The sequence below is a fragment of the Balearica regulorum genome, chromosome 11 (assembly GCF_011004875.1).
Source record: "Balearica regulorum gibbericeps isolate bBalReg1 chromosome 11, bBalReg1.pri, whole genome shotgun sequence".
Taxonomy (NCBI): Eukaryota; Metazoa; Chordata; class Aves; order Gruiformes; family Gruidae; genus Balearica; species Balearica regulorum.
In genome coordinates, this window is record NC_046194.1 from 19,897,448 (window position 1) to 19,914,847 (window position 17,400).

Consider the following 17,400-nt stretch of genomic DNA (forward strand, 5'->3'; position numbering starts at 1 on the left):
CGGGGAGGGGAGTCGGGGGCAGCATCAGAGCTGGAATCGCTCAGCAGGTTCAAAAGGTGTCTGGCTTGGAGGGGGGGGTGTAGATGGGAGAGGGCTGTGGCCACCAGAACTCTTGTTTTGGGTGGTTGGTTGGTTGATAGGAAATATATAAGAAAACAGAAAAAATAGAGAAGAACTCGAGCTTCCCTATGACTGATCCTTGCTCTGTCCTTCGCTGTTGAATCTTTGCTACTTTGAGCAAGAACAGGTGGTCAGCCTGCCGGAGCGGTTTTACCTGCTGCTGGGAAAGGCCGCCCAGAGCGGGGGCTACGGCTGGTTCTGGCTACTGCTGCAGAGAGCGGGGCTTTTGGGTTGGGGGTTTAGTTTTGGTTTAGAAGGGTCAGTGCTTCTGTAGTTGCACCGTTTTTTCCAGCAAGGTACCAAGCAGTGGGCCTTCGGAGAAAAACAGAGCAGATACGGCTGCACAGAGTGCCTGTTCCTTGCTGGGCCAGCCCAGGTTTGACTTTCAGTTATGGCTGCGGTTTAGGAGCAGGACGGGTAGTAGATGGCTGACTGGTTAAGAATGGGGAGGGGGAAAGAAAAATAAACCACCGAAGTTTCTTTACAAGTTTTGAATTTCACATTATCACATAGTAACCATTTTGCTAAATACAAGCATATTTTTCAGTCACATACAGACAGCTAAATACAGCATTATTTTCACATTTTGTTACAGTGCATAACAGAAAGCGAGGAAAGTATATAGTATGCTTTTATTCTGGAGGTTCTGAGCAATTTCAATCTAACATGCAGATTGTTTTTAACGTGGTAGAGACCACAGAAAGTTAGCTTTTTTTTTTTCCTTTTTTTTCCTAGAGTAAAAGAGCTCCTGACCTTTATCCTGTGAAAGGTATCACCTTCTGATGTCTCTAAATCCCTCTTGCACTAGAAGTCAAAGCATTAAAACCAGTTGTTAGAAAAGAATTCTTAGCATATCCTATAAGTTCATCTTAGAAAAAACATTCCAAATTTTGTACAGATGAATCTACATTTCCTATATTTTAATAAGCTGTCTAGAAAATGCAAGGCATTAGAAAAAGATGTATATAATGATTTCTCTATCATTTAATATAACCATTTATTACCTCTAAGTATTTAAGACTGCGTACATTTTCTTCAGAATTATGACACTTGTATTTTTGAATTGAAGAGTTACTCTGAAGGCCTGAATGTAATTACTTATTTAGGCTTTCTGGAATTTCTCTCTGGGAGCAGTAAAGGGGACTGTCCAAAACCCATTACATAAAATATTTGGTTGTCTCATGAAAAATGAGCCCGCCCTCCCCCACCTGCTGGCCAGGTTCCTGCACAGAGAATTATAGAATTTTACTATTGCTAAAATGCTGTTTCAGCCAATTTCTAACTGCTGTTCCTGTAGCACTCCAGCTCTGCCTGCAGAGAGCTGCTCCCCTCAGCCAGGCAACCCAAGACACCCGGTGACCAGCCGGGCCCTGAAGGACCAAGCAGTTGCTTGGCGGATCTCCAGCCTAAGGCTGAAGAAATGGCCCCTTTTGCACTTGCTCGCCTTTGCCTGTGTGACAATATGACTAACAGACCTGCTCCGAGCAAACCGTGTACTCTCCACTGGTGGCAGCCCCTGAGAGCCCATGGCAGCCAAGCTCCTGTGGCGCTCGCTGCATCAATCTTCTCCAGCTTTGCTTACCTAGAAAGAAATTTTTTAAAGGGATTGATTGATTGCTTTCAATCTTCAGGGCACTCAACGCAACCACAACTGACTCTGCCTGGCATTCACCAGGCTTTAGCACAAGTTTTTTTCCATAGGTTTACAGCCTCGAGCAGTGAGGGGTTAGCAGTGACAGGCTTACGGAAAGGTGCTAGACCGTTGCCGCCCCTCCCAGCAGGTGCAACACTGCTGGTCCCCTGCGGAGCCCAGGAACCGAGATTGTTCCCAGAACACTGAAAATAAAAATAATATTTGTTTTCAGGGTTGTCGTTGTTGGGTTGGGTTTGTTGTGTTTGGTTTTAATATGGAAACCACAGGGTGGTTTTGGGTTTTGTTTGGGGTTTTTTTTTGTTTTTTTTTCTTCTTCACACAGACCTGTCCATGGTCTACAAACTGTGAGGACAGGTTCAAGGGGAGAAATAGTCTGAACTCAACAGCAATCAAGACCCAGACTTTTATAGCTGGGACAACTTAAAAAGCTGCAACAAATCTTTTATTCTTCTCTACTTAGAGGCCTAAAATCAACCACTAGATGCTTCCTGTGGTTTTTACCTAATCCCTCCCTCCTGCCCATTAGCAGTTTGGTGACTAAAGCTTGCAAATGCGAGTTTGGTTTTTGTTTTTTTTTTTTTTAAAAAAGTCACTACAGTTTCGTTTGTTTGCTTTTAATAGGCTGAACTTCCCTAGTCTGCTGCAGGAACACTGTTACCCTGCTGCACTTCAAAAGCTTAAGTTAAAACTCAGCAGAAGCAAAGCTTCTAAGTGGTGAATGGCATTCCCAGAAAACATCCACCTACATACAGCTTCTGTAGCACAGCTACTATCCCATCGTGACCAACCTGAGATGGATCCTCTTTTGTCAAATTATAACATGGAAGAAAATAAATGTTACTCTTGAGCTTGTCTTGTGGCTTTCCTTCCCCCTGCTCAGACACTTCTGTTGTGTGCTCCTCCTTCCCAGTGCTAGTTCTCTTCTTCCACAGAGGCCAAGAAAGAAAATGACACTTTAACAGCAGCAAGCACTGATGGAAGCCATTGCTTTCCGTGCTATTTAACTTCTTTAAAAACAAATCTCACCTTTTAGGATGTCTGATGCACCTGAGTTAAGATTTTCAAGGTTGGTTTGTTGTTGGGGTTTGGGGTTTTTTTTATTATTTTGTTGGGTGGGGTTTTTTTCCCCTCCTTTCCATTCCTCCTTGTGACCTGGCTGGTAAGACACCCCAAATGTCAGCACAGAAATGTTGGTGTGTCCCACCTGGCTGCAACACCCCAGCCTTAAGATACGAGGACATAGTTCTCTCTTTACGCTCTTGAGCATTAATTCTATTGGAAAGCCCTGAACTCAGGGTACTTTCAAGGTACTCACCTAGGCAGTAAATGCGTAAAAATGCATTGAAGAATTACTACTGGAGCAGGAGTTGCCACTTAGAATCCCAGTTCAGCACAGCAAAAAAAAGCACTATTGGAGGGGGGAAATAATTTAAATTTTAAATACCAATCAAATAACTACTGTTTTCCTCTTTAAATCCCACAGAATATTCTTTGCTATCGAACTAGGTTCAAGAACATAAGAAAATTCAGAAGTGTGCACACCACGTCAATAAACTCTTCCTGTGGAGTTGGCCTTATGAGGAAAGGGTACCTGTGGTGCCTTTATACCTCCCTGGTACTAAACCGCTGCCGCAAATGAAGATGTCCTCTTCCTTCCTCTCTGTCTGCCCATTTGTCACACTGCTAAAGCAGCCATACTGCGGCATCAGTACCCAGCATGGAGCTACAGATTTACTTAAAAGAGGACATGTACGGTACCCTGGCACGTGCCCACCCATTCAGCTCTCTGCTCTCCCCTGTCTCGTGCAGCCCCTCATTTCTGCTGTCTCCTTACAACATCTACATGCACCCTCACTCACTCTCCTTTAGGTTTGTAGCCCCCAGTTCTGAAAGGTTATTTGGAACAGAACATTTCTTTCCGGGCTCTGTTCTGGTGTCCAAAACAACGTGGGAGGCTGTTCACAACAGGAGTGTTGCTCTCCCTTCTGTCACACTGAGTTCACTTAGTAAAAGTATGTTTGGTTAGTAGAGTTCATCACCACTTGCCTCACTAGAAGAGCTCAGCACAAGCATCGCCTATCTGACTTCACCACTTCTTCTGAAGAGTGCACTACGTTTGGGACAAACCCGCTCTTTACCCCTTCCCATCCCTCCTGGATTGAAATTTCCCCCCTTTTAACAAGCTCATATATATCTCGAGTCAGATCAGTGAAGGCCTTCTCCACGTTAATGGCATCCCGAGCTGAGGTCTCAATGTACTTCATACCATACGCAGCAGCCAGTTTCTCAGCCTCGTGCCTGGTGACTTGCCGCTGTGTGTCAAGGTCACACTTGTGACCTACCAAAACAAAGACGATCTGGTATGGCTGGACGTGCACCTTGGTCTCTTCTAGCCACTCGTGGACATTCTGGAAGGATCTGCGGTTTGTAATGTCAAAGAGGAGGAGTCCGCCAACCGAGTTCCTGTAGTAGGCTCTGGTGATGGACCTGCAAATGAACGAGCCACAACAAAAGTGTAAGTTACAGCTGTTTGGGAAGAAGGGCAGAGCAAGTTTCATGTGGGTTTTTCTTTGTTTGTTTGCTTGTTTCCTCTGATTTTTTTTTTTCTTAAGCCAAACGTAGCCCTTCTGAACATACGGCTTTGTTTAAGAAAGCAGCATTGCCACCACCCTGTCTACCCTGCAGAAAGCTAGGCAGAGAAGGCCATTCAGGCAATGTCTTACTGCTTTTAATGTGCTCTGTAGAGCTTGTCATTCAAAAAGACAACTGATCTTGGCTTAAAGACTTCATCCTTGGGTAACTAACTGCCCCACCAATTTACCACATCTCTGTTCAAAATCCTCACCACCATTTTTTGGTCTCTATTTCCTTTCATGGATTTCTGTATGCCCTTTGCTGTTAGCCTCAAGAGTCCCACCCCCTGCCATTGAAGGTCTCTGAATACCTTGTCTAATCCCCTGGTTTAAAAGCACTGTAAGAAATTAAAGGATTTATTTGAAACCAAACACCCACTCCCTGACAGACACGTAAAAGGAGGCTACAGATATGGAAGGCAGACCATGGGGTTGTAGCTCCTCTCCACACACCCAGGAGGACTGTCTCTTGGCGCAGGGACATCCACCAACCCCTACACTTCCTCCCACTACACCACTGGTCAGAATGACGGCACGCACAGCTACAGCTAATGCACTAACAGGAGCAGCCGGTCTGACCTCCTGAGTAACAGCAAAATGATACGACAGCTTCCTAGGGGAGTCTGCATTACTATTGGTCTCGCTCCTGCCAAATACTGACAACATTAAACAGTACCAAAAAGACCCCCGAGCGGAGAAACGGAGCGCGTCTTCCACAAGCAAGGGCAGACTTCAACGCAGCCAGAAGAAATCAGCTAGCACAGGACTACGGAGCAAAGCGGAGACCATGAGGCTGAGCAGAGCTACAGTTCAATGACTACTACACATGGGGAAACCAAGCCACCGTAAAACTGTGGTGTTTCTGCAAAGTCATGGATTCGTTCTAAATCCAGAAGCAATGATCGATTTCAGTCCCCGGAGGAATTCACACTCGGGCCTGAACTTTCCTTGCCCAGAAAAGGTAAGCACTGCTGCATTTTTACCTTGGGCCAAGTCCTGGTTTGGACATACAAGACTGTCGTTAGGAGTTATTTGGTCCTGTAGTGTGCGTATCTAACAATACTGCCCCGAGAAAGGACACACTGGAGTTTTCAAGGACTGCTTTATCAACAGACATGCAGTGATGGGTGAAAATCCACAGCCAGAACTGAAGAAAGCCAGAAGAGGGGCAAAAAAAAAGATAGTTGGATGTGTTTGGATAATTTCTCCTCTCCCAGTTATCTGGCAATAGTATACCGGACAACAGTAGCTCTGCACATTTGGCTCTGAGGGAATTAGATCTGCCTTTTGCTATCTAGCCATCTGCAAACAGATATTGGCGCTTTGAGTTCACCCCCACACTGTCACAGGCATTTCTGCTTCTCCCTTGCATTCAGTGCATCCGCCCTGGCTCCTCCTGCCAACATCAACGATGCCTCAGGTACTTCTGAAAGACATGACACGATCTAAGCTGAACGCCGCTTTGAGGTAAAACTAGGTGAAGGTCTCAGTGCCTTTTCTTAAAGCCTTTTCCACAGACTGTTTTCCTTACTGAGCCGTAGGATGCAAACTATATTGCCTTCACGCCGCACGTCCCTCCCCAATTCCCTTCCAAGACTCCTACCTTCCCTCCTCCCACCATGCTCATGCAGAGCAGCGTGGGGATTCGCATCTATTTTGGCCAAGTTTTAACATAAAGGTATTGCCTCTGTCTGGGAACTCTCCCCTGTTCTGTACCCGTGGTGGGGGGCTCTTGTACTTGGGGTCCGCGGCTGTTTGTTTGAGTCTTTCTCGAGGGAGAGCTGCCGGCTGGAAGGAAACAGCTCTTCTGTAGGTGGTGGTACATGGTTCCAGGGAGTGAGGGCTGCACATGCGTTTGCTTTTGTTAGCATTACACAATATAGCGTTTCAGAGAAGGAAATCACAGTGTTTGAGCAACCAGAGATGGGCAAAACTTGCTGGATCCAGGAAGAATTGGACCCTGCTCTTTTACAGTGCCAAAGTAGTAGTACAGTGCCTCGATGCTCCCCCAAGCAGCATGTTTTGGGGCTTGATCTGGCAAAATAGAACGGCACATGCTTAACTGTAATTTAAGCCTTGACTGCACGGAAATTGCTTCTAATTTATAGAGAGCGAAAGAGCTCACAACGGGGGTCTGGAAAAGCAGAAATGCAGCACAGCTGCAGACGAGGGGAATGCCAACAAGGTGTCTGCAAAATAACTACAGTGGTTTCTTCCTTCTTCCTAAATGACGCGAAGCAGACTGGAAATGCTCAAACCAGAGCACTCTGTCAAAAAGCGGAGCTCATTCTTACAAATTTCCTTAAGAAATTCCCTGTGCTATGACAAAAAACTTTACGGGTTCTGGAGAGCACCTGCACCATTCTGCTGCTTGTCTGTGCCCACAAGTCTCAGAGGCTTCAGCTTATTCCAGTAATAGCTACATCGTGCCTTTTGCCAAGAAAAATCCCTTGCAGGAGGAGCCCAAGAGCTGCTGTCTTTATGGGGCACAATTTGTCACAAGGCTAATGGTGATTTGAAAGGGATAAACACAAAACAGATTTTTTTTCCTGATTTTTTTCACACTTCACCATAAAGGCACCTGGGTTTGCTCACGTCCCTCTAGCTTTTCACATCAGGAATATGTCTGTGCTTCAGCAAGAGCATTTCAAAGTTGCACAATGTGTTTTTTTTAATGTTGCTCACTGTTCCTGCCCCTTACACTCTTCCTGCCTTTGAATGCTGCTGCCCATCGCGGCAGCGCTGCCTGCCCTTGCGCTGAAGGTCACCTGCTCATCATGCTTACAACCCGAGCGCGGGGCCAGGTCAACCACCAGCACTGAGGGTAAGCAGCCTCCAGGGCCCCGAACTTCCTAACGTGTAAAAGAAAGGAAATTGAAGCCATCCAACAGCTTTTGCTCTTCACAGCAAAGGCAGACGCAGGGGCTGGCACCCAGGCGTGTCTTCTACAGAGCTCAGCCAGAGATCCAAAGCTGGAAGCTGATGCAACTGCAAGCTAAAGCACCTCCTCTCTCAGCAGAATAAAGCACCGGCTCCTCGCCCCGAAGGGCTGCAAGGGAGCAGAAGAAAAACCTGTCAGTGGATAAGGACCGACTACTGCACATCCTGGGCCAGGCGCCAGTGCCACAGATGCGAAGGAAGGCGGTGAGAGGGGTGAGGGTAGGTGAGATCTCATCTATTGAATGAAACCAAAACACTCCTCAGGCAAGTTGTTACAGCACAGAAGTAGAAGCTATGTGAAGCTGCGCAGAGATGTGGAGCAAGGAAAGTACTCCCAGAGGGAGCAGGATGAAAGAGCGGATGAGGGTTGAAGATGCATAAAAAACATAAGTAAACAGGAGGCAGGGAGCTGAGGGTACACTTGCATCCCTTCCAAATGAGCACTGTCCGAGCAGCACGCGTCCCATGACAACATCAGACCCCTGTTTAGCCAGGGCCGAGCCTGCTCCAACCGCGACTGCTGTTTTTACCAAACAGTTCTGTGGGAAACTCTTGGCACCGACCCAACATGCCACCTTTATTTTTCCTCATCCAGTCTTCGTTACTATTGCTTAACCTCTCAGATTGTTTGTGCCCACGCAGCGCTCAGCGTGGTACTCTCCAGAAAGCACCTGCCATCCCTGCGCAGCCACAACCAAGGGTTTGTCCCGGCCTTTCTCTGTCCTACGGACAGCTGATCCCCGCTGTCACTGCAGAGATTCTAACCCACATATTCCATCGCATTTAGCGAACCTAAACGCAATTGAGTTCAGCTATGAAACACCCTGGTTACTGCCTCTTTGCACCAACGGGGAGCAGGTGCTTTCCCTGCCGAGCTGCATCCTCCGGTGCACAACTCCTCGCTCACGGCTGGTAAACATCCCCAAACCCCAGCGCTGCCTTCGGGCTCCGGCCCCCTCCCCAGCGGCACATCCCACACCTCCTACACTTCCTACGTATCCTACACGTCCCACACATCCTACACATCCCACACATCCTACACATCCCACACATCCTACACGCGGCCATTTGGGGGTGGGCACATATCCCGGGTACACAAAGCCGTACGCTTCCCCGGTGCGTTTGGGGGCAGCGCGGTGAGCAAAAAAATAAAAAAAAAAAAGAAAGAAAGAAAAGCGCAAAGGGTGCAGTTTGACTGTTCTTTGTCTCATCCGCCAAACGTCTCGCCCCGCCGTGCGGGACCCCCCGCACAAGCCGCAGCCCGGCCCCCGCCGGCCCCAGCCCCGCCGCTCCCGGCCCCCGCCGCCGCCGGTCTCACCGGAACCGCTCCTGCCCGGCCGTGTCCCAGATCTGCAGCTTGATCCTCTTGCCCGGCTCGATCTCCACCAGCCTGGAGAAGAAATCCACGCCCACCGTGGGGTCGGAGATCTGGGCGAAGCGCCCCTCGGTGAAGCGGCGGATGAGGCAGGACTTGCCCACGGTGGAGTCGCCGATGACGATCAGGCGGAACTGGTAGAGCCAGATGGCCTCCATGCTGCCGCCGCCCGCCTCAGCGCCCGCCCGCCACCGCGCCGCCCATGCCCGGCCCGCGGGCCCGGGGGCGGCCTGCGCCGCCGCTCCGCTCGCCAGCAGGAGGCGCGCCGGCCGGGAGGCGCCGCGCCGCTAGGCCGGGACCGCGGCGCTCCGGGGACCGGCGGAGGCCCGGGCCTGGCCCCCGCCGCCGGGGCGCGGGCAGACCGGCTCCGCTGTCTGCGCCGCGGCCGCGCCGCTCAGGCGGGCCCCATGGCGGCCGGCGCAGGCCCCTCGCCCGGCACCCCGCTGCCCCGTCACCGCCGGCGCATCCCGCCGAGCCCCGGCCCCGCCGCTGAAGTGCTGCGCGGACTGCGGGGCCGGGCGGGCGCCGGCCGCCGCCTCAGCCCTGTCGGCGCGGGGCCCGGCCGAGGGTCGTTCCCCCGCTGCCGCGGTGCCCGCTCTCCCCGCAGCGCCGCGGCGGCCGTTCCCTGCGGCTGCAGCGCCCCCGCCCCCCGCCGGTGCCGGAGTCGGAGCCGGTGCTGGAGCCGGTACCGGTGCCGGGTTGCGGGATGGAGGCACGGCCGAGCGCGGGGCGCGCCGTGATGCAATGGCGGCCGCGCTCTACCGCACTGCCGGGAGGAGCCGCCACCCCCGAAACGCGGCCGCTGCGGGAGCCGTGCGGGGGCGGGGCGGGGCGGGACCGTGCGGGGCGGCGGGGGTGGCCGGGGGGAGCCCGGGGCTGAGGGGGACACGGGGCTAAGGGGAGCCCCGGAGCTGAGGGGAACATGGGGCTGAGGGGAGCCCCGGAGCTGAGGGGAGCCCGGGGCTGAGGGGAACATGGGGCTGAGGGGAGCCCCGGAGCTGAGGGGAGCCCGGGGCTGAGGGGAACATGGGGCTGAGGGGAGCCCCGGAGCTGAGGGGCACACAGAACTGAGGGGAGCCCGGGGCTGAGGGGAGCATGGGGCTGAGGGGAGCCCCACTGAGCGCAGGCCCAAGGGGGAGCTGGGGGGCCAGGCAGACCCCCAAGCTAAGGGGGCACAGGCCAAGGCTCACCTCTCTCAGCTCTGCCCCAGGATGAAGGGGATCGAGCAGGGCGTGGGACACCTTTCCGTGTTTTCAACCCGAGTGTCGTTTCTGGAGAGATTCAAGCTCCTCACAGCTGCATCAGGGGCTGCGTTCCCACTGAAACCTAACGGGGGGAGCCCCGGTGCTCCTGCACTTCTGAGAAGGGTGCTGGCCTCTGGCTGGGAGTCCCAGCTCCGCTCATCCACATCGCCCCGCCCGGAGGGTCCCTGCACCGCTGCCCCGGGTCACCTGCACTGTGTCTGGAAAGGGACAATGCAACAGTGCGGTGTCTACTGACAGATGCATGCAACCCAGCATACCCACACGCACACATATGTATGTGTGTATATATATATATGATGTGTGTACAGTCTCAAAAATGAATCCTTACAGACATTACATACCCAGCAACTTAAATACCACAACTCTCACGTAACCTGTTTTTTCCCTCGCTCTGCTCAAGCGGGTTCTTGCCACCACAGGGTGAAGCACGGTGCTCAGGAACCCGAGCGGCAGCAAACATATCGATACCTCGGATTGTAAGTCCCAAACGGGTCAGCACCACCATAGCAGCACCCGGCCGCACTCGCGTGGCTCTGTGGGATACGGCTCAGCTCCAGCACCTGCTTGTTCAGCACTTGCCAGAGCAGCGTTTTGATCTCTGGAAGGGAAAATGAGCATGTATATTATTAAAAACAGTGATTAAAATGTGTGTATCATCAAGTCAATCCTATTAAAAAAAAAAAGACTATTGACATTTTTTTTTAAATTTATTAAAGCATCGGTGTTTTTTTTTTAAATAAAGATGGTTTCATTAAGCACTGCTCCTGCATGACTACTATTGAAAAAAACACAGTCACAGTGGCTATTATAGTCATTAGAGCCTCAAAACCAGGGCATTTATATAGTCATGAAAGAGTTAGCCAGATGCAAATTGGACTAGGGCATTAGAGAGACCATTTCAAGTCTTGACGAATGAATGGCAAGGAATTTATTCAATATCCTTTGAGATATATTTATTAAAGAAATAACAACCCCAAAAGATCTTATTTTAACATACCTCAGGACAGGAAAGAAAACTGATGAACCAATCTGCACAGCAACAGAAGCGGTGCAGCAGAAAAATATTAAACCTATAAATCTGAGTTAGCAGTACATTAACCAGTGACTCATTGCCGGCGACGCTTTGTGGGGATCCGTTGCACTTTACTGTATGATTTCCGAGTACTCGATGCCCATTAGTTCAAGCCTGCAACAAATTGTGGTTTCTCTTAACTGGTTTTCTCTCCTGGCCATGACCCATTCCTTCTTCCATGAGTTCGACTGCACTCAAGCATGCACAAGGCGCTCGGTAACACGCTCTGCAAGTCAACCATCAGCGGCGTGTCCAGGAGGAATCTCAAGGTGCTGGTGGATGTTTCACGGCAGCAGCGTGAGCTATGACAGGGAGCAGCCGGAGCACCCTGACTTGCAGGGCTGCGAGGAGCCAAGGAGAGCACCAAGGTGCTCCACAGATGCTGTTGTAGCTAGAGGAATTCCTGGAGCATCAGGGACCTGTTTTCCCTGGCAAATAAACCCGCAGGATCCTGTGATGCAGATATTATTTTCATCTTCTCTGAACACATGCATATAGATGAACACATGCTGCGTGACTAGGCAGCCACGATATTAATTAGCAGCAACCGAGAAGGTAGGAGAAAATGAGATCCTGGGAGAGCCTTTGTTCTGGTACCATTTTAGAAAATGGAAAATCTGGTGTCTGAAACAGAGAGACAGAGACTAACCCAGATTTGATGCCAAAGCAGGCTTGTTGGCTGGGGACAGGACAGCGGGTGCTGGTGAGAAGCCACAGGAGCATGCATACTGATGGCAGTGCTCGGAGCTGCCTCTGTGGGCTGTCGGCAGCCCCAGACTACGGGCAACCCTTCAGCGCTCCTTTCCGTGAGATCTGGGACGATTCCAAAGGAGCCCCTTTCTCCTCGCAACTGCTAGTGCCGGGAGAGCTGCCTGAACCAACCTCAGCACAGATGAGGGCACGGCTGACCCCATGCTGGCACACAGGGGTCGAGCTCTTTCATCTGCTGGCAGCACCCATGGGACGCCACAAGCAGGGTCCTACCCAGCTGCTGGCGCTGCCTGAAGAGGCCGAGGGCAGCTGCCGTGCAGGCAGCACCGCCATACAGCCCCGCATTGCGTACAGCCAAACGTGGGTTAAAGCCCTTCCCGAGGGCCACCTATGCACACTTCTGTGCACGGCTCCGGCACAAGGTGAAAAACATCCACGCATCAGCCGCTGGAGTGGGTATTTCTTGTTTAGTAAACCTGTTTTAAGGCAGGAAAGCCAGGACAGAAGAGGACGAGGGCTGGAGAACGACTGCCTCATTACCCTGTGCTGCCTGTAGTCTCTGTCCCAGAGCGATTATATCAACTTCCTTTTAGTGTTAGACGGTGAAGCCCTCAGCAGATACGTAGGAGGGGTTTTTGGGAGCCCAGTTCCAACCATTTCAGGCTGGTGGGTGGTGACTGCCACGTGTGCTCCAAAAGGCAGGAATCGCTGCCATGCAGCCCATGTTAGGAGCCCAGTGCCAGCCGTAGCAGTCCCCGTGGCTGGGGCGGGATGGTTTCAAGGCAGGCAGCTCCTTTGGGGCAGGAGCCCTGTGCCGTGAGGCCCAGGCTCGCTGTGGCTGGGCCACAAACGGCGAAGGTACTGAGCCACGGTCCGGGATGGCTAGGAGTCAGATATACCCCCCTGGACATCAGCACTGTGATTCACAGAGGTCCTTCCCTCCAAATAGTTTGCCGTTCAGTTGTAGTTCTGACTGGTTCTCTGTAGAAAAACCAGCTAGTGTCCTCTGCACCCCGTAGCTGGCAGCTGGAGGCAGAAGCCATCTCCAAGCCCGTGGCAGCACTACGAGGAGGAGAGTGCATCAGCACTGCACGCACCATGCAATTTTAATGCCCTTTCAGTTTCCAAGGATACAAAAAACAATCAATCAGACACAATCCCTCGCTGCAGGGCTGGCTGCACGGGAGCTGCCTGTGCCCCAGCCTGGGAAGGTGCGGCAATCCCAACACACTGGTGAACCGGAGCGCCCGAACGCACAAGCTGACGTCCCCGGCCCTCGCAGGTTTTATATCCCAGCCCCACTCGCAATGGAGCTGCTCATCACTGCAGAGATAAACCGCACCCAAGTGGAGCCCTGCAAGTGTATGCTACCAAACTGGCCAGAGACCAGTTTTTTACTGAAAAAAGTTATGGGCCACGCACCAGGGTGATGGGAGTGCTGAGAACGGGGCTGGCTAACTGCACGCAGCAAACAATTTATTAGCTAGTTCCAAAAAACATCCCTGTTAAATTAGGCCTGTCCAGGAGATGTGACATGGAGACAGATTACACCATTGACAAGGACATGATTGCACCCGTGACCCGCTAGCTGGTGCATGCCACTGTAAAACCCAGGAGAGAGGGAAGGTACTAAGCAAATTAATGTTTATTATTTATATGATGCCCACAGTTAGTCAGGGTGGTGCAGACAAGCGTAAAGCCAAGGGCACCACACGGTGCTCAGGAACTGACAGCCCAGCTGACAGCAGGCACTGGGAGCGTAATTTAGGACTTTGTGAGGAGGTGACAGCCTTGGAGCCTCCAACAGCAGTAGCAGCAGGGAAGCACAGGCAAGGCTGAATGCCAGGAGGCACACGGTGAAGCTTCTGTCCCACCTTGGCTTTTGGCTGGGCTCAGGTGCCTTTTGTAGTGGTGGATTTCTGTGGCAGACTGGCAGCCTCCGTCCCCAGGTCTAGCTTCCCTCCCCAAATGCCAACCTGTCAGCAAAATGCTTCTAGTGAGCAACGGAGTACTGCACACCAAGGCAGCTCCAAGCATCCTGGTTGGGGTTCCAGGGGTGGCATGCTGCAGAGGTACCACCAGTCCCCCAGTGTCACACTGGATCAAATCAAAAGCAGTAGGGCAGATACAGGCTTGATAAATTACCTAAATGTCTCTCCTACACCAGGTGTACAGGCTCCTTCTGTAGCCAATAGAGACAGGCAGGAACATCTTGAGAGCTATTTAGCCCACTCAGCTTGATGGGTTGAATCGTTCTCCACCACCACTGCTCTCTCCCTTGGCCGTAGAGGAACAAGGGGCCTAGCACAGAGCAGCTGCCTGACCTCAGACAGCTTGAATTGCCCCATCCCCTGAGCAGGAGGCTCTGCCTCCTCCCAAGGAGCTTAACAATGCCACAGAGACGGGGCCACAAAGCCAGCCAGGATCCGTGCCAGTGGGAGAGTGTGGGAGAGACACAAACTCAGAGGAATTTCAGAAATAACCAGAGAAGCCTCTTGAGTCAATAGCAGTGCTCCAGGGCAGTGTGGGGATTTGCTTTGCAACCTGAACGGACAGGGAAGTGTGATCCACACGGGTGGAGATGCACAGAGGATAAGCTTGTTCCTGCATCCCTGCAAGTGGCAGAGCCACCCTCGGGTGCCACACAGCACCCACATGATGTAGCCTCCAGCCCCAATGGCTTGTGCACGTGAGCAAGTCAGCTGGGTTTTTGAAGAGACATAAAACATTTGTGAAAGGTTTCCCTGTGAAAATAAATTAAATGTCAGCTCATTACCATGGGATAGCTTGCTCCAGATGCAGGTCCCAGTGTCTTATTTCAGATTATGATCACATTAAAATGGTCATGGGATGGCTGGTCAAAAAAGGGGGAGCTCCCATCAAGAGATCATTGTATCTGCCTGAGTCTGCCTGAACCCAAGAACAGATCCTCCTCTGGGAATATTATGTCCTTGTAGCTGTTCAAGTCTTCCCAGGAAGGGAACAGGATCTGCTTAGAACAAATAGAAGCCATTACACTCAGGATAAATTAGTAATGGTGGGTGGGAGAGAGAGGAGGAGAGGAAAAGAGGTTATTGTGATTTTTCTTCCTACAGAGCGGGTGTCTGAGCTACTTACATTGCCAGAAAACAGCTCCCTGGCTTCCTCCCTGAGCCAAAGCTCAGACTGCTTGCTTACAGCTCAAGAGCTACTTTGGATTGTTAATAACTAGCAGGATGGCATTACGGGTTGTTAGATGCATGAAATCTGATTTCTGTTCCTACTGGTAGCGTCTCAAGTTTAGCAGCAGCACAGGTAGGTCTGTAGAGTGAGAAAAGGCAAAATGTACTTGCATTTGCTCTGTTCAACACCGCCAAACACATGCCTTTTTATCAGAAGCTGCAACGCCTGTTGAGGACTAATTGTGGGGGTCATTAAAGTGCTGCAGGGGTTAGGACTGTGGCTCCGCACGGTTGTGTATTTTCCATTTTGTAAAATACAGAATGCCAAGTAATTTGCTAAACCGCCACTGCAGTCCTGGGAAAAAAAGGAAACCGGATGAGGAGAACTGCCTTCATGCTCAGGACTCCTTCCTTTCCTCCTAAAACGATCTATTAAAGCAGGGCTGGTTTAGCTAGTTCAGGACTACAACAGAGGCTGGATTGCCACAACCCAGAGACCAGCGCAGCCATAACATGATTTTACAGCATTTTGAAAAGCAAGTATCGGCCTGCCTAAGCGAGCACCTATTTCAGGTCGCTTGCAGGGAAATGACTGTACCACCACCGGCCCCTCTCCAGCAGGAATGCTAACTGGAGCCCTCCGGTGTGAACCTGGTGTGACCAGCAAACCTGGCAAGCTCAGACCCTGCTCCTGTTTGTGTTTTCCCACTCCTCCTAGGATGCCGCTGCCTGCCGACATCTTCACCCAACTTCATTCAGATTTTACTGTCCGACGTGAGGCATTTCAGCTGAGTGAATGGGAAATTAATGCAAAGCCAAAAGGAGCTTGGTCTAGGGCTGCTGAACTCCTGCAGGACCCCTGGAGGAGACATTTCCAGCTTTCCACCACACCCATCCCTCTCAGAAGAGAGAGAGGGATGTCACACAAGCCATTAGTAGTAATTTCTCCATGGGCCTCCTGGAGGCCGATGCTCAGTTTTTGTGCTGCTGTGAGCTGACTCAGCACCCTCCAACCAACCAAGGTGTTCAGAAGGGTGGGAGAAGCTGGCAAACACCCCAAAAGTGGGAACAGCCACCCCAGAGTTGCCTGCTCTTGCTCAAACCTCATTGCTACAAATGAGCCATCTCCTGCTCACGACGGGCCAGGAGCTGGTTCTGCAAAACACCAAAACACGCTCGGAGTCCTCCTGTAGCCCCACGAACTTCATCCTGACCCTCACTGGGAGAGCTGCTCCTCCTGGCACAGCCATCAGTACAAGGAGCCTCCCAAAAAGTGCAGCTCCTGGGGAAAAAGTGGCTGCTCCTGGCTGACCCCATAGGAAGGGATTTCTATTTCAAGAGCTTTCCACAGGTCAGTGGGATTTTGTGCAGTAACGATGCTGCTGAGAGCAGCAGAGCTCCAGTAACACATACCTTGCAGCGTCTTTGCAAACATGCCTTTGCGTGGTGCTTTACAGTGAGCTTCCCGATGTCTTCCAACAACCTTTGCGACAGCGCTCAGAGGGACATCTCCTCCCAGGCATCCGTTTTAACAGTAACAGCAGACGACCAGGACACCTGAGGGGTGGAAAGTAGGCAGGTGGAAAAGAAAAAGGATTAAGCCATGAAAGATTAAAGTACAAAACAGCCAAACAAAACAAACATCCAAACCCAGTGCTGAATATGCTCACTCTTAGTTATCAAGAACTGAAGTGTGTTTATTTATTCAGTTTTTGATACACTGGTCTATTCGATACATTTCTTGACTTAAATTAACAAGTCTGCAAAAATACAGCATTTCTTATTACAGTCAATCACGTTATTACATGGGTTTATTTAGCCAGCGTAATTTTCTCCCCGAATCTCCATAGTACTTCAGGTTTTTTTTTCCCTCAGTGAAGGATAAAGCTGAGCAAATATTTAGTAATGGATAATTAATTCAACCACTTGTTTTCCGTCTCCTCTGAGACAGTCATTCACTGAATGTTGTTCAACCTTTCCTTCTCTTCTTTAGTTAGCTTCTATATAATTTTCAATAGTTTCTGATACCTGCAGTATGAACAGTTTTGAATGGACATAGGCCACAGATTCTATTTGCCTGATGGGGCAGAAATACTTTCTAGACGCTTGCTTTCTTTCCGTTTTTTCCCCCTTGCCATTTCTTAGGTCTGCTCGGTCCCTGGGGTCACTCCTGTACCCGGCAAGAGCTCAGTGACAGCAGCCAGCTCCCGCTGTGTCACTGCCACCTGCATGCTCCTACTCAGGGACATGAGACACATAAACCACATTTACTATACGTGCGATGTCTTACCTCCTTAGGGAACTTTGCTTAACCCATTCTACAATGAACTAGCAAATACAGTCAGAAAACTTTCCACCTGTTTTTTTCTTTTTTTCTTGCCAGTTACTCCCCGACTCATGTCATCATCGTCACATGCCTATGGGCCCAAGTCTCTTTTACGTGTAGCATTCACAGACAACGAATGTCGA

At 50.9% G+C, this 17,400-nt stretch overlaps 1 protein-coding gene across 1 annotated transcript; it reads right to left on the reverse strand.

Annotated features, from left to right (window-relative positions):
- Positions 1–596: 596 nt before the first annotated feature.
- On the reverse strand, positions 597–9,544 carry RAB39B (RAB39B, member RAS oncogene family). Its single transcript, XM_075763610.1, has 2 exons — positions 8,666–9,544; positions 597–4,261 (listed from the first exon to the last, which is right to left on the reverse strand). The coding sequence occupies exons 1-2, from the start codon at positions 8,878–8,880 to the stop codon at positions 3,835–3,837; spliced, it is 642 nt and encodes a 213-aa protein (XP_075619725.1). The 5' UTR covers positions 8,881–9,544; the 3' UTR covers positions 597–3,834.
- Between the last annotated feature and the right edge of the window lie 7,856 nt (positions 9,545–17,400).

What these genes read in the sequence shown, in the direction of transcription:
- RAB39B (XM_075763610.1), bottom strand. Translation starts at nt 8,880, where the DNA reads ATGGAGGCCATCTGGCTCTACCAGTTCCGCCTGATCGTCATCGGCGAC. An exon ending in GCCGGGCAGGAGCGGTTCCG is followed by an intron (nt 4,262 to 8,665) that starts GTGAGACCGGCG and finishes GTTCATTTGCAG; the next exon opens with GTCCATCACCAGAGCCTACT.